The following is a 27606-nucleotide window of genomic DNA, read 5'->3' as shown; positions in this document are numbered from 1 at the left end:
GGAAGTAAATATGTTTTTTTTTAATGTCATTTTGACATTTTGATTCTAAATTCATTCACACACATTGAAAGAAGAAGTACGGAGCCCCTAAAGGGACATTGAAAAAAAAACCTAAAACTAAACGTTTCTCGTGTGCACCAGAAAGTATCTCGTGCTCACGAGAAAGTATCTCGTGCTGAGGCGGAGCTGATCACCTCCGATACCGTCGCTGCCAAACTATCTTAACTATCTTAATACACAAACCACATTTCTGAATTCTAAATGACTAATTTCATGCCTCAAATGATCTTAAAAGTGCGTTTGCGGACATCATGATCGCATACAATACTTTCTCGTGCGCACGAGATACTTTCTGTTGCGCACAAGATACTTTCTCGTGAGCACGAGATACTTTCAGAAACGTTTAGTTTTTTTTTTCGATGTCGAAGAATGGAAATAAAGAATAAAATCGAGCAGCTTTGATGGAGACGTTAGTGTCTGTGTGTGAGAGACATGAAATCGTCCGTCGTCTTATCAACATGGCGCTTTCATCATTTTACAACGTGACATGGCAAAGTGCACATCTGTAATACATCTGTTATCACTGCCTCAGAAGCCATTTGTGTGTGTGTGTGTGTGCTGTTTTCAAAAATCCCCCTCAGACCGTCTTCTATCATCACAGCATCCTCTTCTTCTTCTTCGTCTTTTTTTAATGACGGCAGCAGAAAAGCAGCTTCAAATGTCTCCAGTCTGGCACTGGGTAAGAAAACGGAGGATGTGTCGATGCAGGAGTTCACAGACGAAATATTTTGGAGGAATAAATTAGCAGCTTGGCTCTTTGGTGACGTGCCAAGACTTCTGGGAAGTAATCCAGCACCTTGGAAAGACGAGATGAAGAGTCAAATCGGATCCACTGTAATTTGAGGTTAATTGAATTGAACAGTCCCCGCTCCCCCCTCCCCACTCCTCCCTGCCATGGAAGCAAATATGAAGGAGAAGGAAATGTTGTCGCTGGTTTCTGAACCAAAACGATCGCCGCCGCCCTCGCTCCACGGTTTCTGTGCCGTTTAAAGTGTTGTTGTGTGAGATACTGACGTGTAATCAGCTGTGACTGAGGAAGACTTGTCCCTTTAATGAGGGGCGTGTCACAACTGTAGATCAGATATTCAAAAGAACGACGTCACGATCTCCAGGATTAACCACGCCCCTCCACGTGTGACGTCTTGCAGGCATGCCAGAGGAGAAAAAACACAGTGTTTGTGTTTGTAGCCATGATAACATGTTAGCTCCTCCCATTAACCTGCTTCTAAATAATAGTAACTGCGGCATTTTCTGGAAATGTCCTCACTTTTTGAAAATGTCCTCACTTCTTCTATCCTCATTTGGAGCAAAAATGTCCTCAGAAGTCAAACTGTCTCTAAAGCAATAACTAGAGCTAACGATGCTAATGTGAGTAGCATCAGTCATGTGACCTTATAAACATTTCATTAACGTATTGGAACCACAACCAAAGGTGTTTCCGTCCATGTGTGGTCATGTTATTGGAGGTCAGAGGTCGTATGTAGTGATTGACACAGAGTGACGCGACTTCTCTGTGTTATCGTTACGTTGATTTCTGATGAGGGTCTGTGAGGCGGAGAAAAGAGCAGCGGTCGCGTGCAGAAGTGACTCGTGCGTCGATGATGTCTGAGCCCTCGTCGTGTCCTGGACGTCACGTTCTAATCATGACTAATGTGTTTGCCGGCGTCAGCCCGCTCTCATTAGTCTGATTTATCGTCTCCCCTCATATAAAACCGGCGGAGCCGTATTCCAATTTATTCAGGTCAAATTAACCGTTCATAATTAGGCGCCGTAACCTTTTCCCGGCTCCGCTCTCCTTCGCCGAACGTGCCGCATGCGCGATGCAAATGTTGGTTGTTTAATGTGGGTCATTAGGGAGGTTATGTAAGAATCAAGGCTCGCAGGTCAAGGGTTCAGTCTGAATCAATCTCCTAACGGTTAATAGCTAATGGGCTGATTTATTACCGTGTTGTGAAGGTGAAGGCACCTCGTTTCCTCCCAGGCTGGCACCAAACCTATGGAGACTGTGTGTCTGTGTCCAAGGGTCAAAGCCCTGCAGTGCTTGTTATCGTAGCTGCATAAAAACTCGCTGTAATATAATCATTAATAAGGGAATGACTTCATTTTTCACTTGTGTTTATCAGACGCAGAGCTTCATGATTAAATAGTTATAGTGGCAGCAGAAAACTAAACGAGACAGAGTCTTCATGCACTTGTACGTCTTTTTATTGAAGACATGTCCTGAAGTCTTGTGAAACTGGGAATAAAACTATTGCTTTAAAATGCTGGCCGAGAATTCTGACTTTATTCTCAGAAATCTGACGTTTTTCCCTCAGAATTCGAAACAATTTTTCTTAAAATTCTAACCCTTTTCCCTTAGATTCTGACTGTTTTCTTCGGCGTTGCAAACTGTTCAAATTTCAAACATAGTATTAATATTTGATATGTGTATATCAGGCTGAGGTGGTTTTAAAAGATTGACTAATTTAAAGTGGTAAAAAATATTAATATATAATAATTTTACAGCGGTTTTTGGGAGTTTTTTTAAAATCTGACACTGCAGAAGGAAATGTGATGCCGTTACTCTGGGATGTGCGGTCATTTATTGAGGCTCAGTGAGATAAATCACAGGAGAGATAGAAGACAAGATGGATGGATGGATGGAGAGAGTGACAGAAAGAAAGGCCTGTTGGCTTTGACTGGTCCTGCTGTCTTCATTCTGCCGGCGGTCCGTCCAGACATCTGCTGCCAAACACAATCAAAACAGGAAAAACACGCTGAATGAAACAGGAAAGACCAAAGACACGGAGCAGGGAAGTAAGAGTGCAGAGATAAAAACAGCCAGTTTATCCACTGAAGGTTGGAAAGAAGCGCTGCCTTTTTCCATCACCTTCTCCTGTGATATTCAGAATCCAATTAGTGCCTGTGTTAGAGGGGGTTCCTCGGTGACAGAGCCCCATTTGTAAGAAGTATTATCAATGAGCAACACAGACAGAAGTCATATTTTATTAATGTCGGGCCTGGCTGCCTGTGTTCACAAAATAATGGCTCTTCTCTTTTTGGTGTTTTGTGTTGAAGTTTGGCGACAGGCACAAATTACAAGGTGAGGGAAAAAAAGAGATGAAAAATCCAGTTTCTGGAGATGTACGACTCGTCGTAAAGAAAGCGGCGCGATAAATCTGATTTACGGCGTCATAGCCTCCACGGCGTTCCTCAGTATGGCCGCTGTCAGTGAGAATATAGTGTGCAATCATGCGTGTTGGTCAAGAAGAGTATCGAAAACATTCTGCAGCGCGACTCAGCAAAAAAAGAAAAAGAAAGAATGAGCTTGAAAAAAAAGGCGCTCGACCTTGAACAGTTCAATGCAAGATTTTAACTATAAGTCGATTTTGAAACTGTACGCAGAGCAGCTACTAAACAAACTGTATAGTGCAAAAGCGCTCGCGTACCACTGGCGGTACATGTACCAGAGTTTGAGAACCATGGCTTGAGTCCAGTAAAGGACTTGCACTCTTTACATTCAGAGTTCATTCATTAACATTATACGCTGATGACATCACTGTGTTGTTGTTTCTTATTTATTTGAGCGCGACAGCTTTGTTGAAACAGCTGAGTCATGTTTGTCTGACAGAGACGATCATCACGTCACACTTTAGCTGCCTTACACATTTTTATTCCTTCATTCATTCATTCATTTGTTTATTTATTTGTTTGTTTATTTGTTTGTACAGGCGTCTGTTGTTGTTCAGTCAAGGTGGAAAAACATCATATCTGGAAGCGTTCGCGGCCATATGGTCATTTATCAACATGGCAGCACATATGCAAATGAGTCTCAACAAGAGGCTGATGATTGACACGAAGAACAGATCATACGTACGTCTTTATTCAGAGGAGCGAGAGAGAGACAGAGACAGATATAGTGATAGATAGATAAATAGATAGATAGATAGATAGATAGACAGATAGATGTTATTTTTACAGTGATTATTAGTGTTTAAGGAAACACTCATATTTAAAGGAAACGTGTCCTCGAGTCCAGCTCCTGTGATTTATACATTTTTGAATATAAATATTGATATTTATATGTATGTATATATATACACATATACATACATATAAATATACATATTTATATTCAAAAATGTATATATGTATATATACATATGTATATGTATACGTATATATGTATTTATACGTATAAATATTTATATGTATATATATAGATATACATATATGTGTATCTATATATACATATATGTATATCTATATGTATTTATATATACGTATATACGTATATATAAATAAAAATATTTATTTTCCTGCACTGTCACCGCTGACTCGCCGTGTGAGCAGGAAAACAATATTTATGGTGTGTATTTAGGGCAGGATTGATTTCAGAGGCAGCTCGGGGGACAGATTGGTGAAAAGCGTCTCTTTTTTTGATGGATTGATGATTTTATGGTCATCTCGTGGTTTGCCCTTGCTCCCTGCAGCTCCTCATTGTTTCACCTTCCAGTAAATTTGCCGTGGTCGTCTGAACATCCTGCATCTCTGTGTGTCTCTCTGGAGATTTATGGCTGCTGCTGCCGCTGCTGCCGCTGCTGCTGCTGCCGCTGCTGCTGCTGCCGCTGCCGGTGACTCCTGACGCTGTGAAAAGACCTTTAAATTGTTTATTTAAAAGTGTGTGCTGGTGTAATTTAGTATCTGACAGTAAACTGGACAGATTGTTGGATGCAGCAGTTTTCTTAAATTCCCTTGTTAGGCATTATGAATTTCTTTTCCAGTGAAATGTTGAGCATAATTGCAATTTTTCTTCTTCTTCTTCTTTTTGTTTCTTTTTTGGCCAATGGGCTTTATGAGCGCACACGTGACAAGAGGCTGATTTAATTCCTTTTTTCAGTCCTCACGGTTGAAGTCTTTCTCTTCAGGGTAACATTCTGTCTAATGACTGCAGCAGGGATGAAAACATGCAGATAAGTGAGTGGAAATAGAAAGTTTTCCCCAGTTTGTGTGTAGCTGTGTGTGTGTGAGGCTGTGTGGGTCGTGTGACTCAGCAGATGTGGTTTTGATGGTGGATTCTCGTGTTTGCTTCTCTTGATGTTTTTTCAGTGAGGAAACATTTTGCTGTTTCTGAACTCGTCTCCGTCGTTCCTTCCGTTCTGTCAAGCACACACTGATCTCCGTGTTTGAACCTGCTCTCCCCTCAGAGCACCTGAAGGTGGCGCTGGAGGAGTACATGGTGCGGCTGCTGAAGGTCCGCATCCTGAGGACGAAGAAGCGGGAGGGTCTGATCCGGACTCGCCTGCTGGGCGCAGCTGCTGCGACAGGAGAGGTCATCACGTTCCTGGACTCTCACTGCGAGGCCAACGTCAACTGGCTGCCTCCGCTGCTGGGTGAGGAACTCACCATTACACGAGCTACTCTCACGTCGACTCACTCTCTCTGTACATCTATATATAATACAGAGAGTTAGTAAAACGGCAGCAGAATTTGTGTAAAAAATAAAAGTCACCAATCTGAAATGAAATAAGTTGAGTGTGAGTGTGATAAAACACCCACAGCTCACATTAAACCAGCGTCTTCTCCATGAATCACATCACTTCTACCTTTACTGTTCCTGCGTTACATTAAAAAAATGAAAAATCAGTCAATGGAGCAAAAATGAAACCCAAATATTCCCAGAAACCATGGACGTGCAGTTTAGTGAGTTAATGGCGTGTAAGTGAAGGAGCTCAGGCCTCCATCAAAAGCCAACACTCACCTAAATTCAATCAAGCCTCACAGCTTAAGCCAACTCCTGGATCTGCCCCCTAATCCGGGATCCGGGCCAAAATGTAATGGGTTCTCGCTTTGGCCTGAACCCAAGACTTCCACAAAGTTTTGTGAAAATCTGTCGAGTCGTTTGTTTGTTTTTTTGTTACGAAGGAAATCCTGACGTGGAGAAACTCTCGGGACAAAGGAAGTGACGGCGGGAACATCAGCGCACACACACAGCTGCACTTTGCTTCACCGTCTGTCTCACAAGCTCCTCCCTCTCTGTCTCTGTGTCTCAGACCGAATCGCCCAGAACAGGAAGACGATCGTGTGCCCGATGATTGACGTCATCGACCACGACAACTTCGGCTACGAGACGCAGGCGGGGAACGCCATGCGCGGAGCGTTCGACTGGGAGATGTACTACAAGCGCATCCCCATCCCCGCCGAGCTGCAGAACGACGACCCCAGTGAACCCTTCGAGTGAGTGCTCGTCCTTATTCCCTCCTGATTATGTTATCGTGGCCACGAGTGCGTAAGTCTGTGTCAAAATCAGTGCCGTTTTTTTTTCCTCGACGGTCATCAACTTCCTGTTTTCCAGAGTGACGTGATTGTTATTTGCAAACAGAAATCACCTGTTTGACACTCAGATTAAAACAATCGCTGTTTGAAACGGAAATGAACACAGATTGATGTTTTTCACCATATGTGTACGAGGTATATTTGGTTATAAAATCACTTTATTTAAAATTCATTATCAGAAGCTGTGATGGTTCATCTGTTAGATATCGATGACTAAATGTGGACAAAACGAGGCATTTTTTAAACGTTGCAGCCCTTTGTGTGGATTACACATCAAATACTCGTATTCTTATAGGTTGTGGACCCTGCAGATGTAATTAATACCATGGGGGTCATTGAATGCGTCTCATAGCTGCTGTCGAACCCACGTTACCCACTTTTTTTCTGATTGGATTTGTTTTTCTTCTTCTTTTTCAAGTGGAATATTGAGATATACTACTATACTACGTTCTGCACACGAGTGAACCACAGACCAGTCATGCATGGAGAGCAGTGTCGCTGTATGATATTAGCTCCCCTGGTAGAACGACTGATAGCTTCTGACCGCAGTGACCTTCGTGCGCACGCCGCGGCACACGGAAACGTAACCTTTAAGTAATGGAGGGCAGAATAAATCAACTGTTCACCGAAGACGGTCTCCGCTATTAAGGCCAAATAACTCTGCATGTGATGCCAGGCACTCCATTTGCGAGCGTCCGGGGATTCGGTTTGACAACATGTCTCTGCGTTTGGATGCCAAAGGGCCGTTTAAGGTGAGAGGAGGGGAGGTACAGTGAGGGATCATCGAGTGAGAGAGAGGGAGAGGAGGCTGAAGAAGAAACGAGCTGCTGAACAGCCCGAATCAATCCTCATTTGGTGAATTAGTCTGCTCTTCTTGGCCAATGAAATGACCTTCATCAGTGCAAATCTAATTTGAGTGGCAAAGATTTTCATTTTCATCCTGATTGACATTGCTGCAGTGCGGGACGCGGCGGAGTGGCGGAATCCATCTCGGAGGTGTGCATGCGTGCGTGTGTGTGTGTGTGTGTGTGTGTGATTTTATCTCATGCTGCTGTCACTGTCTCTTTTGTCAGCTTCATCACCTCTCTCCTTCTCTCTCACTCTCTCCCTCTCTCTCTCTGTCATCCTCCCTTTGGCTCTCGATGTTTCATTGAGCCGTGAGCTCAGGCCTGAACTCCGTCTCTTCCCAAGGTCAGTGGACGAAAGAAGGGACGATTTCAAATTAAATGCAAACAGAGAGTCAGAATATTCATGGACCGTTGACTTCAGGATGAGTTGAAACAGACATTCTGAGATATTTCAGCTCCTTTGCTGTGAGTTGTTGCTAAAACAAATACAGTACTTTTTTTGTTTTTCTTGTCTCGCAAATTAAATCATCTGCCGGGTCAACAAGTCGTTCCTTAGCAGCAAAACAAAGTAGTTGCTTAGCAACAGGGGAGCAGCAGCGGCAGCAGAGTGACTGGTGACTTTGGGTCAGCAGCACTGCCCTGTTTTAAACAAGTGTGTGGTGTAGTCTCAGGTTGTGTCCCCCCGATGATGCAGCAGTTCAACGAGCCTGCGGTTCGGTTGGCTTTGTGGTTTTTGGATCACGGTTTTGGGTTTTTTCACATTATTTTGTTTTGTACAAAAACAACACGCTCTGATGACTCAGGGCAACATTAAAACAGTTGCATCTGTACATTCTGTCTTTAGTGGCTTGACTTGAATTCTGTATGAAACTGAAACTCGTCTTAAATCTCCTTAAATCTTTCCCAGTCAGCTGATGAGGCGACAGAGAAAAAGTCACTCCCCTGCGACTCGTCTTTCAGATTGAGATGCTGCCTCAGTTTGTTTTTTAATAAAACCCTGTTGTTCTGCTGTGACGATGATTCATGTCCACATATCCAGTACAAGCCCGGAGTCAGAAAAAACACTTATTATTATTTGAGTTGTATCCTGGAGTAATAATATCAGGCACCAAATCTGAAGTGGTGCGTGTGATGGTGAACCTGCATCTGGCTGCTCTCCTGCTGAGTTTAAGTGCTTAAGTCAGGGTTAAATGATCCTGTTGTTCACTCACTTCAGTCTGAGACGTCGGTGTCGTGTGTCCCGAAGGCCAAGATATTCAATTCCACGACGCGACTCCAGGGAGGGTCAGGTGTGTTTGTGTGTTTGTGTGTGTTTCCCCTCCGGCAAACATGAAGCAACAGACTCCACCACACACAAACTACAGCGTCTGCACTCTGTCACAACAAACCACAGTCGTGTGGTTCCCTGCAGCCACTGGAGTTAATTCTTTTGTCTCCTGATGAAACTTTTCATTCTGTGTTACTTCACTCTGTATGTGTGTGTGTGTGTGTGTGTGATTATTTCCTGCAGCACACAATAATCTCTCGTCATGGACAACTAACTGCTCCAACACTGTTTTACCCAAAAGTCACTCAGTGTGTCCAGAGTGTTGTTTTAAGCTTTTGTGTCGATACACGTGATATGACAGTTGCCAGAGGTTTCTATTTTTGTGATATATATTTATACATTTTACACAAAATAATACTAACACTTAGAACCTTAAGGACAAAAATGTAACCCATTGAAACCCTGAAAAAAGGAATGATGCATTCATTCTGAGGCTGAAAATACTGAAAATGTAATATTTTGTTTTCCTTTTAATAATTGAAAGAAAAACATCAATATGTGAACTAATGTAATGCAGTTGTTGGTAACTAGTTACATATCCCAGGTTATGTTATCCCTCCAAAGGTAATTTGATAATTTGCATTTTTTCTTTTTTTTTTTAAACTTTATGAAAATATGTTATAAAAAGACTAGTAACTGATGATTTTTCACGATCGAGGTAGATTTTGCTTAAGAAATATCAATCCGTTGATACGTTGGGTTGAGTAGCAGTTTATTGAATGGTTAAAGGTTTGATAACGAGAACTAAAGGTCATTCTTTAGGGGGTTAACTTAGCCGTGAGAGAAGGAATCGTGAAACAAACGCGTGGAATGTCGCCACAACTGGAACAAGTTCCACACTTTAGCATCTTGCTGCCATGGTTTTTTAAATGCTCTACTGTCATGGCTCTGATTCATCTGTACAAGAACACCTTCAAGAAATTCACACAGACAGTCGTTTGAGAGCAAATGATTGGTTCTTCTTGGCTGATATTTGCTGAAAATCAACTCGACTGACTCCAAATCGGGTAAAAAAAAAAAATCACTTTGGAATTGTACAGTTCATGCCCAGCGTTAGTGCTCTAAAAGCACTCCAGCCGCAGCAGCAGTCTGATGAAGCTGTAGCTGTCTGATGGTCTTGTTGGGGAAACTGGTGTATTAAGCAGGTTGTTCCAGACATCTCTCTCTCTCTCTCTCTCCCTGGCAACGCTTTACAGCTCCTCCGGTGGGATCCTGATTCATTCCCAGACCAGATGGGAAATAGAATTCCTCCACTGAGTTCCAGCTCTCTGCCCTGGGGTCTTTTCCCAGTTGGGCGTGTCTGGGAAAACTGCCAGTGGAAAACACCCAGGAGGCGTCCTAATCAGATGCTGCAACCACCACCTCGACTGGCTCGTTTGGACACACAGGAGCGGCAGCAGCAGCAGCGGCAGCAGCAGCAGCAGCGGCAGCAGCAGCAGCAGCGGCAGCAGCAGCAGCAGCGGCAGCAGCAGCAGCAGCGGCAGCAGCAGCAGCTCTTCTCCAGTCTCACTCTCCATATCTGAACTCTTCACCCTGTCTCTGAGCCTCTGGTTTTTTATTATCAGAAGGAGTGATATAAAATCCACCTTGGCTGCAGAACAGTGATTTGATGAAATACCTGAAAAACACCATTTTACTGCCCTTGTTCTGCACTTCTCCTTCATTTGCAGAGTGTTATCATCTGACAGTCATATCCAGACTCTGCGAGTCTGGTGGAGTACATGTTTTTACGACACCACCGTAAACATCCGTCCGTCGCTCGGTCAGACAGTCGTCTCCTCTTCCTCGCTTCCTCTGACAACGGTTTTCGCGGCTTCTTTTTCAAAATAACAATAACACAGTGTTCATCAAGACCTCCTGATTCTGAGGACACTGGCCCGGCAGCCCCCCATTTTTGTTTTCCTTTGTGCTCTTTATTGTGTGTCTAACTGTGTGTCTAATGTGTCTCGCAGGTCTCCAGTGATGGCAGGCGGACTGTTTGCTGTGGACAGGAAGTGGTTCTGGGAACTGGGAGGCTACGACACGGGCCTGGAGATCTGGGGAGGAGAGCAGTACGAGATCTCGTTCAAGGTAAAATCTACAGTTAATCTACAAAAGTGTCTCTCTCTCTCTCAGAGTCCACTGATGGTGTCATAAAAGGTCTTTCTTTATTGTGCAGCAAAGTCTGGATTAAACTATTCATTCACACATATCTTTATGTTCATCGTCATTGCAGTGACTCTGGTGTCATCACTCTGCTTTTCTAGTTTTGTTTGCACCGCAGATCTTGTTGTTTATGTTTTTATCGTGATTTTATGGTGAATTATGTTCACATTTTCCACCAGAGTTCGTTTCCTGAAGGTCGACTGGAATTGGATTTTTAAAAAACGGGTTAAAATTTGAAGCAGAAGCTGATTATTCAAAAAAACAAAAAAAACATGACAAAACAATTATGTGAGTCAGTGTCTTGATAATTCAAAAACATTTGCTAGAACAATATTCACAACAAAAGGTAAAAAATAAAAACTGCACAACTTTTTATCAAGGTTACCCCATATTTCCATTGAATACCTTATTTGCAGTACATCTCTTACCACAAGGTGGCAGCAGCATTACACATTGCCTTTGTAGTGATATTTAAAAAATAAAATTGATCCCTGTTCCCATATACCACTTAGAACCTTAAGGACAAAAATGTCCCCATTGAAAGTAGTGTAAGCAAAAAAAATTATAGCCTCAGATTTATAGTTGTTGTTTTGACATAGATGTCATTTTCCTTTTGAACCATTTATGTTGAAGCCTGAACTGAAAACCCAGGTAAAATGGAATGACTAACACTGAAAATGACATTCAAAAAACGTGTATTTATTTAGCTGTTTTTATTGTTCAGCGTTATGGCAAAAGGTTTATATAAGATGTCGTAAAAACCCCAATGTCAGTGGCTCTTATTTTGAAAGCCAGGTGGAAAGGAAGTGGTGGCTATGTATGATTGGCTGAGCGACTTTTGTGTCACTGTTTTCATCTCTTTAGTTTTTCGCCGCACAGTAAAGGTGAACATAAACGCTCAAAGATAACTCAAGAATAACTTCTACTAAAGATAACATAATACATAATACTATAATATAACGTAATTTGTTGTGACAGGACGTCGTCACACAGAACAAATGAAATGATGACAGTTTCACTGAATATCGTTGGTTTTCCTCGCTCTCGGCGTTGACTCGTGTGCCTCTCCTCCAGCTGTGGTGTTTACCCAGCGCTCTTTAGCTAAACAGATTCTCAGAAACTCTTTGAGGAAATGAGACGAGATTCCTGTTGCAGCCGCAGCTCTTGTCTGTGTGATCTTGAGCCTCGCTCGCTCTGCTGTGTCCCGAAGACTCTCCACATTAATCATCCTCAAAAATCCATATTAGATTATGCTTTTGTCTGCTGGTTCAGCATGAATTATTCTGTAGCGTCGCCATAAGTGCGTGTGACATGGCCGGCATGTTAAGAACCTGCTGCCTCTGTCAATGAGCTCTGGACAGAAGCAGCAAAGCCGTCACAATAATTGAATTCTGCCTTGAATGAGTCGGGACTTTTAACGTCCGACTCAATTAAGCACAAAAGCCGATGCTGCGGTCGTCGGATGTGACCGGACAAAAGGCCGCGGCTTCGGAGTGGAAGTTGACAGCAGTGGTCGCTTTTGTTGTCTGTTGAGACTGAAGAATGCAAAACAAAAAATATCAAATTCGCCGCCAGAATCGTTTTGAGCCTGCGTTGGCTTTGATACGGGGATCGCAGCATTTCATGCTTCTGTGTTTATGTCGGTCACAGTTTCGGGAATGCATCTCTCTCATCGAGATTTATCTTGTGATTTGGGTCACAATAGTTTGCCATCTTTAAAAAGTGGGTCCCCTTCATAGAAAGTGAGGTAAACAGTGAATTTATGTGTCAAATAATTCCCTGTGAAGTGTGTTTTGCTTCCGGAAAGGTGAAAAATCTACTTGCAAATGTGGAAAAATACTCCACATTTTTCCATTTTCCACCCATTTTTTACCTTTTAAACAGAATGTTGATAAAAACGAAGGTAGAAAACCGTCATCTTGGTTCAAATTCAAATGTTTCAGAGTGAAATCTGTGTTATTTTTTTTGCATCTGCACTTCTTTCTCTGCCCTGACTCTTTGTCCTGTGAGTGCAAACACTTCACACATCTTCAAGAAGTATTTTCAATAAATTCAATTCAGAAATGCGTTATTGTTATTTTGGTTAAAGTCCACCGCCGCCGCACTCTCGCAGCTCCGCTGTGTTCTTTACCTCGTTATCACCAGCAGCTCTTTATCACTGGAACACAGCCTGAAAACATCTGCGGGGTGTTTTTGTTGCTTCACCGGAGAAAGAAAAGCAAATGTATATATAGTCGCACTTGTGTGTGTATTTATGACACACACACACTGAACTGGGCGACTGTAGCTTGCTGTAAAAGCATCACTCGACCTCAAAAGCTCCACAGGGAACTTTTTGAGTTTTCACAGCCTGAGATATTTCTCTTTGTCCGTGTTCCACACATCGACAGACCATGATAACAGGATTCTCTCTGGCCTCTTAACATGACTTAACATCAGTGGTTCTCAAACTTTTTAGTATCACCTGAGAAAATCCTGAACTCTCCCGGTAACACCGTGATCGCCAATGTTGAAATACAGTGGTGTAAATGGACCGAGATTCATCCTGTCATCATCCACCTCTTCCTCACATAATACTTCACACACTGGTGTCGTGATGGAGCGAGAGGTCTGGTCTGGTCTGGTCTGGTCAGGAGGTCAGGTCTGATATTGGCTTAGCTCCCGGACCCGTGTGTTGCTAAAGGGCTGAACAGCGGAGGCAAAATTCCAGAGTTCTACTGAATTTCCCGAAACTTGGTGGGAAGATGTTTTAGACCGAGACGGACAAAAAAGTCGACCGTGACCACGGCCTCAACTCAACAGGAGTCTCAGGTCTTCAAGAATTTCTGATTTTCCTCCAGAGGAAGCTCGCGTACCACTGGTGGTACACGCACCACAGTTTTGTCAGCTGTGTGAAACTGCTGTGACGTGGTACACACAATTAGAATATTTTATAGTTCCCAAAAACATGGAGTATTTGACTATTCGCTTGATTAACAAAGCTTACTATGAAAACATTTACAGTGGACCTTTAATCACGTTTGCAGAAGTGATGACATTTACCAGGATCTTTGAATGCATCTCGTTAGAATGAACCCCCGCGTCACTTTCACTCGAGTTTAGAATACTCGACGAACGATGCCATCAAATATACAAATATCATTTGTAGGACGTTGACTTTGAGTGATATCGAGGTCAGACAGTGATTCCAGCGCAGCTGTGGCTCATGTTTGGAGGTGAGCAGATTAAAGAAGTCGTGTGTTTTCGAGGTGAGTGATAAGACTTTCAATTTAATGTGACTGCCGCTGACTCCAGCTCTTGATCCCCCGGCAGCCACACGCTCCTGTTATTATTAAACTCAAGTGTTTCAGTGCAGGGATGAAGAGGATGAAGAGGAGGGGAGGGTCTGGCGCAGCAGGTCGTTCATCCTCAACAGTGAGATGTGGAAAAAGGTGGATTTAATCTGTTATTTCCCCAGATTCTGTCTGTCCATGCCGGTGCGGTGCAGCAGACCTGACAGGGAGTAATTGAATAGAAAACAGCCGCCAGCTGATGTCCACTCTGGAGAATCAGGAGGGAGGAATGATGCAGAATAGACAAACACACACACTGACCACATCTCTGCACTTCGACACGTTTAACCAGTCACAGTCCGTGTGGAGCAAAAGTAGAAACACGGTGGGGGGAAGGAAACGAAGACATGAGGGATTTTGGGGATAGTGGACGAGGTTAGAACATGTTCTTCAAGTCTAGCCTGTTTGTATTGAACATTATCCACTGTGGACTAGATTAGATTAGACTTTACTGATCCCACATTATGGTAAAGTCACTTGTGACAGCGGTACAAAGGGGTCAGAGTCGACGTGTAACAAAAATGGAAAAGTAAAAGTAGAATAAGCAAATTATGTTAGAAAACAGAACATAAAGATGACAGTTTGCATTTCGGTTTCAAAAGGTATCTTGCTCAGAGGCCCCCCAACCCCCAGTCTGTGTGGGCGGAGCCTGCTGCTTGGCTAGTAGGAACACAAAATCAGAAAAATCATCTCGACTGCTCAGGCCCTAAAAATACTGTCTATCCGTCATAATTACAGATATAATTCGATTCCAAGACTTTATTAAAACACCAGCTACTGCATCAGCTATCTGTGCAGGATTAGTGTTACTCTGGGATTGGGTTATTAGTTGGTTTTGTTGTTGTTTTTAGATTTTTGTCTCTGCCTCTTTTTCCGGGTCATAAAGGAGAATGGAGGCTGCCCTTGGTCGTGGGTTGGGTGCAGGGTTAACTTGGTACTCGTCTGAAGTCAATCAAAGGACCAAAACCAAGGACAGTTTGTGTGGTGTGGCGAGAACTGGGAACCGGCCGGGTGCCCCAGGAACTGGAGTAGGAGACATTGAACCGTCCTCTACCCTCTGAGGGAGAGCGGAGAGTTGGGTTCCAAAGGTTCCAAGTCCTTCAACCCTGGGAACCTCAAGCCTTGACAACACACCCGGGGGTAACGTCAGTAAATTTGAGTAAAATCACTGCGAGGGGCGTTCTTCAATTTGCCCAATCCCCAAATCTGAATGTCTTTGGACTGTCGGAGGAAACCGGAGAACCCGAGAAACCCTACGCAGAAAGGCCGCGTTCTGACGGGGTTGTGAACCCAGGGTCTTCTTGTGAAAGTAGAACATTTGGTGATTAGTGCTGTAAGAAGCAGGTCGGAAAAATGATGAGTCATGATCCGTGACAGTGCATTGTAACTAAAGCTACACTTTACGCAACAGAAAGTTTAAAGCACCTGAAGAACCTGGAGGAGGAAAACATGAATTCATAGCGTTTTTTTACATCCATCTGACCTTGTGTCTTGCGATTGTTCTGAACAAGAACAATCTTTAACATTTCAGACTTCGACTCCCTTTAGACTTTGAAAATACAGACTCTCTTCCCCTGAGTAGCATAACAAATCCAATTCCAAGTCTTTATCATTTAGCTAAGCCTGATTGACTGGTGTGTTCCCTTTGATGTCACTCACCCTCTCTGCTCCCTGTGCAGTCGAGAAACTCTCCAACTTTAGAGCACTTTCTGTGGAACTGTTTTAAAGTGTTGTTCTGTCTCTTGGAGAGAGAAACAGAACTCTAAAATGTAAAGGGTTAATTCAGGTTGTTCACAAGGTAAAGTCTACAATATCTTAAGAATGTGTTTGCTACTTAAACTCACCTTTGTCGCCCTTTTTTGCAAAAGAGAACTGAACTTTAATAACCGCTCACTCTCCCACACCAAATTCCATTCAGAAAATCCGCATTTTTAGCTCACAGGGACACAGGAGCTGCTGGTCTACTGCTGCCTCGTGTGGCGAGTTTGTGACACTGAGGTAAATCTGAACAAGGGTTTCAAAATGCCAAAAATTACAAAATAAATATTTGAACTCACTGATGGAGGCAGCAGTGGGTCAACGACTCCTGTGTGCTGTGATGTTAAAATCACTGATTTTCTCTATGGGGTTTGGTGTGGGAGAGTGAGTGACCCTGCGATAAAGCAGCAATCATTTTCACCACATGTCGTAGACTCAAGCAGGTGTTTAGTGAAGTGGCTAAAGTGTCAGTGCCTCGTACTACCACGCTTCAAGGAATCTGTGGTTCTCAAACTGTGGTACGTGTACCACCAGTGGTACGCAAGCTCCCTCTGGTGTTCGAGTTTCTATGTTGAAAAATAGTTCACAAACCAATAAACTGAACTTGTCAGGACCCGTAGTCGTCATGGAGACCAAAACGTGGTCCTAATGTGGCAGGACCTCATTTCTGAAAAAGTTGTATTATTCTACACCTTCAGATGGATTTGAGTGCTCTCTTATTATTATTATCATCATTGTTGTTATTATTATTTTATTTTTTTATGTGGGGACAGCAATTTTTCAGTCTTGTGAGACACTTCTCATCCTCTCATCCTCTCACCCTCTCTCTGTGTGTCTGCAGGTGTGGATGTGTGGTGGACGCATGGAGGACATCCCTTGCTCCAGGGTGGGACACATCTACAGGAAGTATGTCCCCTACAAAGTTCCCGGAGGCGTCAGTCTGGCCAGGGTGAGTCATGATTGAAATGACTTTAAAGGGTTAATTTGTCCTTTTAAAATAAGCTGAGATGTTTTGAGTCTTTGTTCCATGCTCGTCTTTCTGCTCACCTGTCCCACATGTGTCTCATTCGTCCTCCCTGTCCCCGTGTCCTCTCACCTGGTTTCCTCCTCCCTCGTTTGTCTCCCTGCTGTGTCCACTGGTTCAGGGTTGTTTTGGTCATTATTTTAGGTTTTCTAGTTTTTGAGTTTTCATTTAATTCCAATTTTTTTTTTTTGGGTCACAATTGACCACTTTTCATGCGTTTTGCTCCCACATCGATAGAAACCTGACTAATTAATGACATTGACGTTATTTTTTTCATTTAAATAAAAACCAGTTCAGCTCCTTCAACATGAATATTTGACGTTTTCTTTGCTCGTCTTATTCTATAACGAGAAAAACGCTGGTTTGTGATGAAGAGGTTTCACGACCAATGAAGAAAATAATCACCAGATTACTTGATAATTAAAATAATTATTATTAATTGCAGACTTGATTGAATACTTCTAATTTCCCGTCAGCTAACTTTTGAGCAGTTTCTCTGGAAATGTTTTAAAATGTTGTTCTGACTCTTGGAGAGAGAGAAAAATGTAAATATAAAGGGTTCATTCAGGTTGTTTGTTATACTCATGTATATATATATTTTATATATATATATTCATATATATATATATATATATATAACTATTACGGAAGAGGACTAGGGCTAAATGTAGAAAACAATTGGAAAACAAGCTGACGTCTGAGATTAAAGTCAGTCTTCAGAATTTTGTCTGAGAATTCTGGATTATCAAGATATAATATTGAATTTCTAATCACAAAACCCCCGGGGTATTTTGAGTTTGATGCCTCAGGTCTTAACGTGTTTTTTTAAGAAACAAAAATAAAAAAACAATTTTTTCTGCGAACACCGAACCCGTGGAAATGTAAAATGAGTTTGTAAACGGTGTGAAATGAACCTGAAAGTTATTGTTTAAATAACACGGCGACAAAGAAGCAGCACGCGCGCGTGTGTGTGTGAGAGAACATTTCTCCACACGCCGCCTATAGCTGAACACTCTTCATTAATGCATGACTCGCCGTCCACTCGACACCGGGCTCTTTTTTTTGGCTGGGCTGAATTTGTAATTAAACCTCTTGGCCTGTGTTTTTGTCCCTGCGCTCTGACCATTAGACCTGGACTGAGGCTGCGCCACTGAATGTTAATATCAAACAGGCAGCAGGTTTAACTCAGGTTTGACTCTGAGACACTGAGACTCTGAGACTCTGAGACTCTGAGACTGAGACTCTGAGACTCTGATATTCTGAGACTCAGAGACTCAGAGACACTGAGACTGAGGCTCTGAGGCTCTGAGGCTCTGAGGCTCTGAGACGCTGAGGCCCTGAGACCCTGAGACACTGAGACTCAGAGACTCAGAGACTCAGAGACGCTGAGACTCTAAGATTCTGAGACTCTGAGATTCTGAGACTCCTCGTCTGTCAAACGCGTCCTTTCACTTCAATTTACCTTAAATTATGTTAATGAGCAGGTTCTTCAGTGACGACAATGCCATAAATACTCATTAAAACTTAGCTCATGTGATGTCCTGTGTTTGTTACCTTTTCTTGTCTGGACTAGTGGTCCTCATGGAGACCAAAACCTGGTCCTAATGAGGCAGAACCTCATGGGAACTGGTCAAGTTTAGGACTAAGATTTGAATTATGTTTATAGTTAAGGTTCAGGTTAGACATTAAAGCCCACATAGACCGGAAGCTCCAATTAACGCTGCGTTTGTGTGTGTATCTGTGTCATTACCTCGTTTATGAAACCCTAAAGTTTCAAAACAAACAGTTCAGCCACTGCTGAGAAAATAGTGTTGTATTGTTTTCCTGGGCTCTGCGAAGCGGATCGGCACTTCCTTAATTTGATGTCGTCATCAAAAATCCTCACCACTCCTCTCACCACCGTAGCGCCTCCTGGTGCGGGCACTAGTCCGGGCACATCCGGTTGCGTACATTCAACCGCAGAAGAAGAAGAACTACTCTTGTTGTAGCTGCTGAGATGCAGAGCATCCACCGTGCCAGAGGGGGAGCTGTGTATCTGAGAGCTGGCCTATCTATTACGTCACTTCCAGGTACCTGGCCAATCACAGGACAGTGGGAAAGCTCTCGTTGGCTGGCCAATCACAACACAGTCCACATTCTGGGGGTGTGGTTTTGGTCTGAAACAGCGCGGCTGACGAGAGCGTCAGTGAGGAGATATTTTGATCGGCTCGTTTGCTGCGATTAGGAGGTTTTTAATCATGAAAACAAGTTCATATATGTAAGTAGACCTCCATAACTAACATATATGTGTGATACAAGCATTCTATGTCACCTTTAAATGGTTAAGTTAAGTTAAGGTCAGGTCAGGTCAGGTCAGGTCAGGTCAGGTTAGTTAAGGCTGCTGAAATGAATGGATGTCAATGCAGTGTGATATTTTGTGTGGACCTCACAACTTTAAAGGGCTTTTTCAGGGTTAAGGATTAGAATTGGGTTTAGGTTAAGGGTTAAGGTTAGGCACTTGGATGTGACGGTTAAGGGAATTTCTTCTGTCAAAGACGTGTCCTCACGAAGATATAAAAACAAGTTTTTATTTGTGTGTTTGGGACATTTTGTCCGGTCCTCCCTTCTTTAAAGTGCTTTTTGGGGTTAAGACCTGGTTTAAGGGTTCAGGGCAGGCTCTTAGTTGTAATGTTAAGGTTAAGGCAAGGGGCTAAATAATGTATTATATGGAGGACGTGTCCTCACTAAGAGATTAAAAGTTTGTATGTGTGTGGGCTTGTATTTATATCTTTGTGAGCTCCAAAAAAATGGAAAATCCTATACTTGTGGGGACATTTTGTCTGTTCCTCACTTCTTTAAAGCACTTAATAGGGAATGTATTATGTCTATGATGTGTCCTCTGTGTGTGTGTGTGTGTGTGTGTGTGTGAGAGATCACCCTGGGGTCCAGTCACCATGGAGGGAGATAGAACCACTGAACTCAGCTTCACCTGCAGTTTGAGTTTAGCTGCAGGCAGAGAGCGATGCTACAGGAGTGTGTTTCTGGAGGGTTATTTCCCTCAGAGGGCATCAGCAGCAGCAGCAGGAGCAGGAGGAGGAGTAGCATCAGCAGCAGGAGCAGGAGGAGGAGCAGCATCAGCAGCAGGAGCAGGAGGAGGATTTGTATCTGTTCTCTCCTGTGAGGCTCATCGAACCCTGTATTCTCATTCATTCCACCCTCCGCTCCCACACGACTGCTCTGTATCTGTATTTCCAGACACGTGTCTGCACCTCAGAGACTCACAGGAAGTGTGTGTGTGTGTGTGTGTGTGTGTGTGTGTGTGTGTATACTCGTTTTTCTTTTACTCCTACATCTCAAAGACTTAAGGTGGATGGACTTCCCATCACTCCAGTGTAAATCTTTGATGTTTAGCAATGGTCTGAGCTTAAAGAACCAGCAGTGGACGGACTCTGCAGACGCTCGCATCACTCATCTGTTTTCCCTGTTTTTTTTTTTTTTAATTCCACTCAGGCAAATTTCTTTATGAAATTAGAAGCTTTCATAATGATTGATGCAGCACGGTGAAAGCATATGGATGCTATTTTCTGTATGCATTAAAGCCACTAAATGCATAATTTAGCTGCCTAAACGCTCACTAAATAATGTAGCGCGGCCCCGCGTCCATAATTTTTTTGCGTTATTAATTCCAGGCTGCCCTCGTTAAGTCTCCCGCGGAAGCATCTTGTGCCGAATTATGGATGCACTGCGAGACGTTTAAAAGCCAACTGGACAGTTATGTGACGGTTAATGAAAACACTGGCGACGTGATACAAGCACTGGGATAAAGAGACGCATTTATTTGTTTTTATCGTAGCCACAGTTTTAGCATAACAATCAAACGTGATATTCTACCATAAACAAAAAACATAGACTTTGTCTAAGTGTATGTTTGTGAGCAGGGGGCGCTAAACTCACAGCAGCTACTGTGGCGTCAGTGTTTAAAGTTAGCAGCTACTTTAGCCAAACAAGTTGTTAATGGTGTTTAACCAGCTGCTTTAGCCAAACAAGTTGCTATTGGTGTTTAACGTGAGCAGCTACTTTAGCCAAACAAGTTGTTTTTGGTGTTTAATGTTATCCAAACAAGTTGTTATTGGTGTTTAAAGTTAGCAGCTAATTTAGCCAAGCAAGTTGTTTGTGGTGTTTAACGTGAGCAGTGTTTGACATTAGCAGAAAATGTAGCCAGACACAATGGCATCAGACTTTAACGTTAGCAGTTACTTTAGCCAAACATAGTGTTATTGGTGTTTAATTTACTGTTTTCAGATGGTTGATGTTAGCAGCTAGTTGGCTGGTTAGCGGCTACTTTAGCCGTACGAGTTGTTATGGCCGACATTAGTAAACAAGTTGTTATTGGTGTCAAACGTTAGCAGTGACTGTACGTCATAATAAGAAAAACATCTGACCCAGAAAAAAAGAAAATCATATTTGTTGAAGCACAAAATCGGCTCCTGTTCCACTGTGATCTCACACACAGGAAATATATAGGCCACACTAACAGGTGAATTATACAGTATGAAGACAGAAGGGTGGTGTCAGGATATTCCTGTCCCGGGGAACATTGTGAAGAGGACACGCTTTTTCATCTCACCTTTATCTGAAAGTTGAAACAATCTGTCTCTTATGTGCGACTGACACACTTTCTTAAAGAAGTGCTTCTCACACTGTGAAGAAAATCAGACCTGGACATTAAATATTATTGTATTATACTTTTCAAATGTTAAACTGTTGCTTAAACCGGTTTAATCTTTGATTATAAAGTGTCTTTCTTTTACCCCAATTTCCAAAAACTGTAGTATTGACATTTAAATCAATATCTTAACTGCTCTAAGTCTTTACTAATGATTTCTTTTTGTCTATTTTTTTAATTAATGAGTTGTTTGCATAATAGTTTTTCAACATCCTGAAATAAATAGAATAGAATAGACTCTATTATCATTGCAAAACACACACACATTTGGTTTCCGGCTCACTTTAAGATGCAATATAAGATAAAGAACATATAGTATAAGTCGGACTAAGTCAGTTAAAGCTGTGCAATGTCAGTGGAAATAAATAGTTTTGAAATCACAAAAAGTCGTTGATTATTAATAATCTAATCTAGTTTTATCTAAAATGTAGATCAGTGGGTTTAAACGGGAAATGAGCCTCATTTTATTGTGATTTGATGATAGTTTTTAGACATTTCTCTCCTCACAGAGGCCGCCCCCTGTTAAGCAGCAGATAATTGAGTTCAGTGTCGTGTCTGCTTTCATGATCTGAGACAACTCTTTCTCCGCTTTTTCATCAGCCGCCTCTCGGGGAATGATGACAGATTGGCGCGCGATGACTGCCGTCGCCGTCGTCGTCGTTTCTGCTTTGATCAGTTTTGTCGAGTCGGATCAGATCAAACGCGACGGCGGGAAGTGGGAAACGACAGACAGTTTTGTCTGTTTTAGTCATGAAGACTCCGTCAGCAAACTCATCCTTTCAGACCTTCAGACAAGTCTACATTTTTAAAGTAACGTGACAAACGTCGCCAGGACTAAGATCTCAGAGAGAGTGGAACATGGTTTAAAAAGCAGTTGACACAAAGTTGGAAATCCGAGTTCAGGGGACTGTTTTTCTCTGATTTCAGAACCTGAAGCGTGTGGCCGAGGTGTGGATGGACGAGTACGCCGAGTACATCTACCAGCGGCGACCCGAGTACCGCCACCTGTCGGCGGGAGACGTCGCCACGCAGAAGGAGCTGAGGAACCGGCTCAACTGCAAGAACTTCAAGTGGTTCATGAGCGAGGTGGCCTGGGACCTGCCCAAGCACTACCCGCCGGTGGAGCCCCCCGCTGCCGCATGGGGGGAGGTACAGTCTTTATAGAACTTTAAAACAAAGACAAAAAAACCCAGAACGGAAAGAAAAACAATAGAATATTATCGATGTTATTTGTTCGTGTTGCAGATCCGTAACCTGGGCAGCGACATGTGTTTGGAGAGTAAACACTTTGTGTCCGGGACGCCCATCCGTCTGGAGAACTGTGTGAAGGGGCGAGGGGAGGTCAGCTGGAGCCATGGACAGGTGAGCCGCAACATAATAAAGGAATAGTTCAGGTGGAAATGGAAGTTTTTACTCAGCTTTTTTTGGTCCATAGAGTAAATCTGCATTTTAAGCTCACAGAGACACAGAGGAGCTGCTGGTGAGCTGCTGCCTCGGTAACTTTATGTCACTGAGGTGAATCCGTACAAAGGATTTCAAATGCCGAATTAAAGAAAATAAGACATTTGAACTTAGTGATGGAGGCAGCAGTGGATCAACACCTCCTGTGTGCTGTGATGTTAAAATCGGTGATTTTCTCTATGGGGTTTGGTGTTGAAGACTCTGTTCGCTGTGTTTCGAATGTAAAACTAAAGATCCGTCTTCATATTGTTCAGCAGTGTCCGTTTGTCTGGAATGCAGGAAATATCACTTGTATTGACAGAAATTAGTGGTGTTTATTATCCACACGTCTCCACTGACCTGTGATGTTTGGATGCACTTTCACACACAGAAACATCCACAGCTCCAGTTAATAGCTTGATATTTTTATATCGGCAGCGGAGCCAAAATAACACTGAGTCAATAACAGGTGGAAAGGCCACAGTGCTAATAATTTTTTTTTTTTTTTTCTCAAAAACCTTGACTTTTATTCTCTGTCTCTCATAACTTCAAGAAAAGAAGCAGATATGAAAGGACTTTAGATGTGTTTATATCCAGAGAGAGTGCAGAGTCTGAGGGGAGGAAGCAAGGAAGTGGAACGTGTTCAAACTGCTGTGTGAAAACGACGTTTTCATCTCTACATGACGTTAAAGTGGACATGTTCTCCTTCCCCGCAGGTGTTCACGTTCGGCTGGAGGGAGGACATCCGGGTGGGCGACCCCATGCACACCAAGAAGGTCTGCTTCGACGCCATCTCCCACAACAGTCCCGTCACTCTCTACGACTGTCACGGCATGAAGGGCAACCAGCTGTGGCGCTACAGAAAAGTATGAGCGCTGAGAACTGAGCGGGAATTCAGTGAAGAAGAATGTGACAGAGATTCTGCACCGGTGTGAACAGAAAACGTCACGTTTGAAACTAAATTAGTGACGTAATATTATCGTTAACGCAAAGCGCTTCAGCTCTGTGGTGGAAAAAGCCATTGAGACACTATATAAAGTGTCTTATACACTTTATATGTATATATTTATATATACATTTATATATTTATATGTATATATATGTATATATTTATATGTGTGTAAACACACCCAAGCAAAGGACTCAAACCTTTTGAAATTGGACTGAATTTGTGAAATTTGGAATTTTTACTAAACAAAAGTAAAATAAAACCTGCCGATTGTGCGACTTCTGCACAATCATCACTACTCCGGGATAAAATGAATCTAACTTAGACTCAACAACTTTGACTCAACAACACATAAGAAGTTGTGTACTATTCACCTGCGTGTGAGCACTAAGGGTTTAGATTAACTAAAATAGTCAAACTGTAGATCAGTTAAAAATCCCTTTCAACACAAGAAGAAATCTGTGCCTAGACAGGTTGTGGTGAAAGGACATTTCTATAAGCAGCAGCAGAGATTGTTGATAAAAATTAGACTGACATCAACTTTAATTATAGCATAATAATAATAATAGTGATGATATGTATGCTTACAACAATAATAATAATAAACTGGATCTGGATCCTGGATCCTGCATCCTGCAAGATGAGGACACGAGTCAGAAGTGTTTAATGTAGAAGCCTCATTTGAATTCCTCACGTTCCCGTGTCTCTTCCTCCTCCAGGACAAGAGTCTGTTCCACCCGGTCAGTAACAGCTGCGTGGACACGAACGCCAGCGAGCGGCGAGTCTTCATGAACACGTGCGACGCGTCGTCCCTGAGTCAGCAGTGGCTGTTTGAGAGGACCAACGGCACCGTGCTGGAGAACTTCAACCGCGCCTCCATGTGAGGCCGCCCGGTGTCACTGAGAGCTGCTGAACTGATGCTGCTGGGAAAACAAGGATCTTCACATCGCCTCTGCTTTCCCCTTTTTTCTGTCTTTTTTTTAAGTGACAGCTGCTTCTCTTTGGGAACGCTCGCTCGGAATCTGTCGCGTCCGTCTCTGCGTCCCTGCTGATCTGCTTCATCCCGCACGTCCGCCTCCATCTTCCCCGCACGACTGCACCTTTGCCCACCTCCTCCTCTGTTGTCCCGTCTCAAATCCCCTCATGTCTGTGCAGCTCTGACAACCTCCCCAGAGACGGTGCAGGAGGAGGAGGAGGAGGAGGAGGGGGCCAAGTCTTCCTGACACCTGGATGCAGCCAAGCAGAACCACTCTGAAAATCACCAGGTGAATTGATTCTCCTCTTCAGTCCTGATCCAACCATCTGCTCCTCATCCTTCACCCTCGCCTGTGCCGCGCTCTCGGGGGCAGTCGCTGCGCTGCGAGTGCAGCAGCTGGAAGACGACGGAGAGAGAACCCAGACAACTCCTCGCTGTTTTTAACCATGAACTCTGCTCGACTTTGTTTTTTATTTATTATTTGGTTCCTCGTACGGATTCATGTGGAATCCACCGGCACAGAATCTGACCCAAAACTGAGTCGCTTGTCCCGCGTGTAGAAGTGTAGAATCTCGGGTCCTTGGAATCCTTTAATGTCTTCAAGGCCCTTGAAAGTGTTTGCGATCACCCTAAACAGACACGATGGTCATTGAAAGTGCTTGAATTCTGTGCCAGAAAGAAGTTAAGTCTCCCTTGTTTATTACTCGCGGTGTTGTGGAGACTGTCCTCTGTCTGTCTCGTCACCAGTGGACGCGAGATTCCGCGCAGAGCCCCGAGCGAGTAAAGTTAAAAACGACGTGAAGCCTGGGAGATCTCTGTCTCACCAAAGAAAATTAAAAAAACAGCGACGTTGACCAAGATCCCGAGGACAATCAGTAAAAGTGGAGCTTCAAGGACCAGGAAATTGGTCCTGGAAAGTCCTTGAGTTTGATTTAAGTTGTGGGAGAACCCTGTTTTTCGTCTTCTCCGGTTCGTCACAGTACTGCTGGTTTTTTCCCCCCCAATCCTAATCTCCCTCCACCTGCTCGGCCAGTGCTCGGAGTTCACTCACGTCACTGAGCGGGCGACGCAAGCCGACGCCCACTCCGCGGCTTCCTTCATGACCCCGCAAGGTCAGCTGACTCACCACAGAGCCGAGTGATTGGCCGACAAGAGGAGACACGAACTCTGGGACTGAGGCTTTAAAAAAAGAAAAATAGAAGCATAAAGCACTTGTGTAACGAGAAACTTGAATGAAATCTTAGTGCCTTGTTGGAAGAGGACTGGAGGAAGTGTGTGTGTGTGTTTGTTTTTGTGTGTGTGTGTGTGTGTGTGTGTGTGTGTGCGTCCAGACAAGTGTAGGGAACAATTCACTCGATTCCAGAAGTGATTTTTCTAATAAAAAAAAAAAAAACTGGGATCTTTTTCCGACTAAAAACCTTCTCCCGAGTCTCATCGTGACCTGAAGTGGACTCTGGTGCGGGACCTTGAACGCACCACAGACTACACACACACACGTGTGTGTGTAACTGCTGGCTGTGATTTGAGCTTAAAGAGACGTTTGTTTTCTATCACGTTTCTTGAAAAATTCTTGAAAAATGTTGTTTTTTGAATCTTTCTCCATTTTTCTCTCCACAGTCTTTTTGTTATGTTTTGTTTTGTGTTTGTTTGTTGTTGTTTTTTAACGAGAAAGTGGTCGTAGAGTTAAGAGAATCAACTTTATTTTGAAAAATCATCTTCATGTTTAGTTTTAACCTCGTGATTCAGATTGTGATTTTTGTTTTCGTAGATTCATTTTTGGTAATTTGGGCTGAAACTGATGTTTGTTTCCATCATCGATGTTTGTTTTTTTTTAAAAAAAGGAATCCTGAAAGAGCAAAGAAACTGGGAAATATTGAGTTTTATGAAGCTGAAAATTTTAGAGAAACGTTGCTAGAAACTCGTAATCACTACAAACTCAACAACTTCTAATCTGTGCACTAAATAATCCCACACACGTCAGTTTAGACCTTGTAAAAGATTTAAATCTACTAATGACAGTAACCTTCTAAAGGCCCTTTTTTCAGTTGTAACAAAAAGTACGGAAGAGGATTGAAGGCCACATGTGATTCTAAAAGATTAGAATTCCTTTTTTTTCCCCTCAGATATCTGAATTGTTTCTAATAATTCTGATATTTCAGTCAAAATCCTTACTTTTTTGAAGAATTTTGATTTATAATTGAGGGGGAGAAAAACAGAATAAAATAACATTTTCAAAAAAATCTGGTTTAAGAATTTTGACTTTAATCTCGGAATTTTTAATCAAAAAATGCTCAAAATTCTGACTTTTCTCAGACTGACCGGTTTATTCATTTTTAAAAATGTTGTTTCCCCAAAAAAATCCACATGTGGTGCTAATCCTCTTCCATAAATCTTTTTAAAAATATAAGAAACTTTTAGGTTGTAGTTGCTCAGTCAACGATTTCTAAACTATGCACTAAATAATCCCACAGACGTCCGTTCAAACAGGATTTTAAAGTAAAAGATTTGTAAAAGAATTAAAGTTTAGTTTTAACTGAAGAGGATGCCCTCTTGTGGTCGGGTTAAGAAGTGCACTGTTCCTCCACCAAACCTTTAAGTCTGTCGTCCTCAGAGAAGTGTCAATAAATTCATTGATATATGACAAATATCAGTCTTGGTAATATTGTTTATTTATGTTCCTTGAATGCATCCACTAGACGAGACGTTTTTACCGTGTGGAAATTGTTT

At 42.7% G+C, this 27606-nt stretch overlaps 1 protein-coding gene across 1 annotated transcript in view; it reads left to right on the top strand.

The window, feature by feature from the left end:
- The window catches only part of LOC122779521 (polypeptide N-acetylgalactosaminyltransferase 10), a 71743-nt gene extending 45034 nt beyond the window's left edge, over window positions 1-26709 (top strand). Inside the window, exons 5-12 of the mRNA XM_044041966.1 lie at window positions 5247-5432; window positions 6093-6276; window positions 10503-10620; window positions 16627-16734; window positions 22442-22663; window positions 22760-22876; window positions 23671-23820; window positions 24623-26709. Of these exons, the coding sequence (XP_043897901.1) occupies window positions 5247-5432; window positions 6093-6276; window positions 10503-10620; window positions 16627-16734; window positions 22442-22663; window positions 22760-22876; window positions 23671-23820; window positions 24623-24787 (1250 nt within the window). The 3' untranslated portion in view covers window positions 24788-26709. The remainder of the gene's footprint in view (window positions 1-5246; window positions 5433-6092; window positions 6277-10502; window positions 10621-16626; window positions 16735-22441; window positions 22664-22759; window positions 22877-23670; window positions 23821-24622) is intronic.
- The last annotated feature ends 897 nt before the right edge of the window (window positions 26710-27606 follow it).

Source organism: Solea senegalensis, linkage group LG13 (assembly GCF_019176455.1).
Source record: "Solea senegalensis isolate Sse05_10M linkage group LG13, IFAPA_SoseM_1, whole genome shotgun sequence".
Lineage (NCBI taxonomy): Eukaryota > Metazoa > Chordata > Actinopteri > Pleuronectiformes > Soleidae > Solea > Solea senegalensis.
The sequence above is the reverse complement of the archived record's forward strand: the minus strand, read 5'-3'. Positions and strand labels throughout refer to the sequence as shown.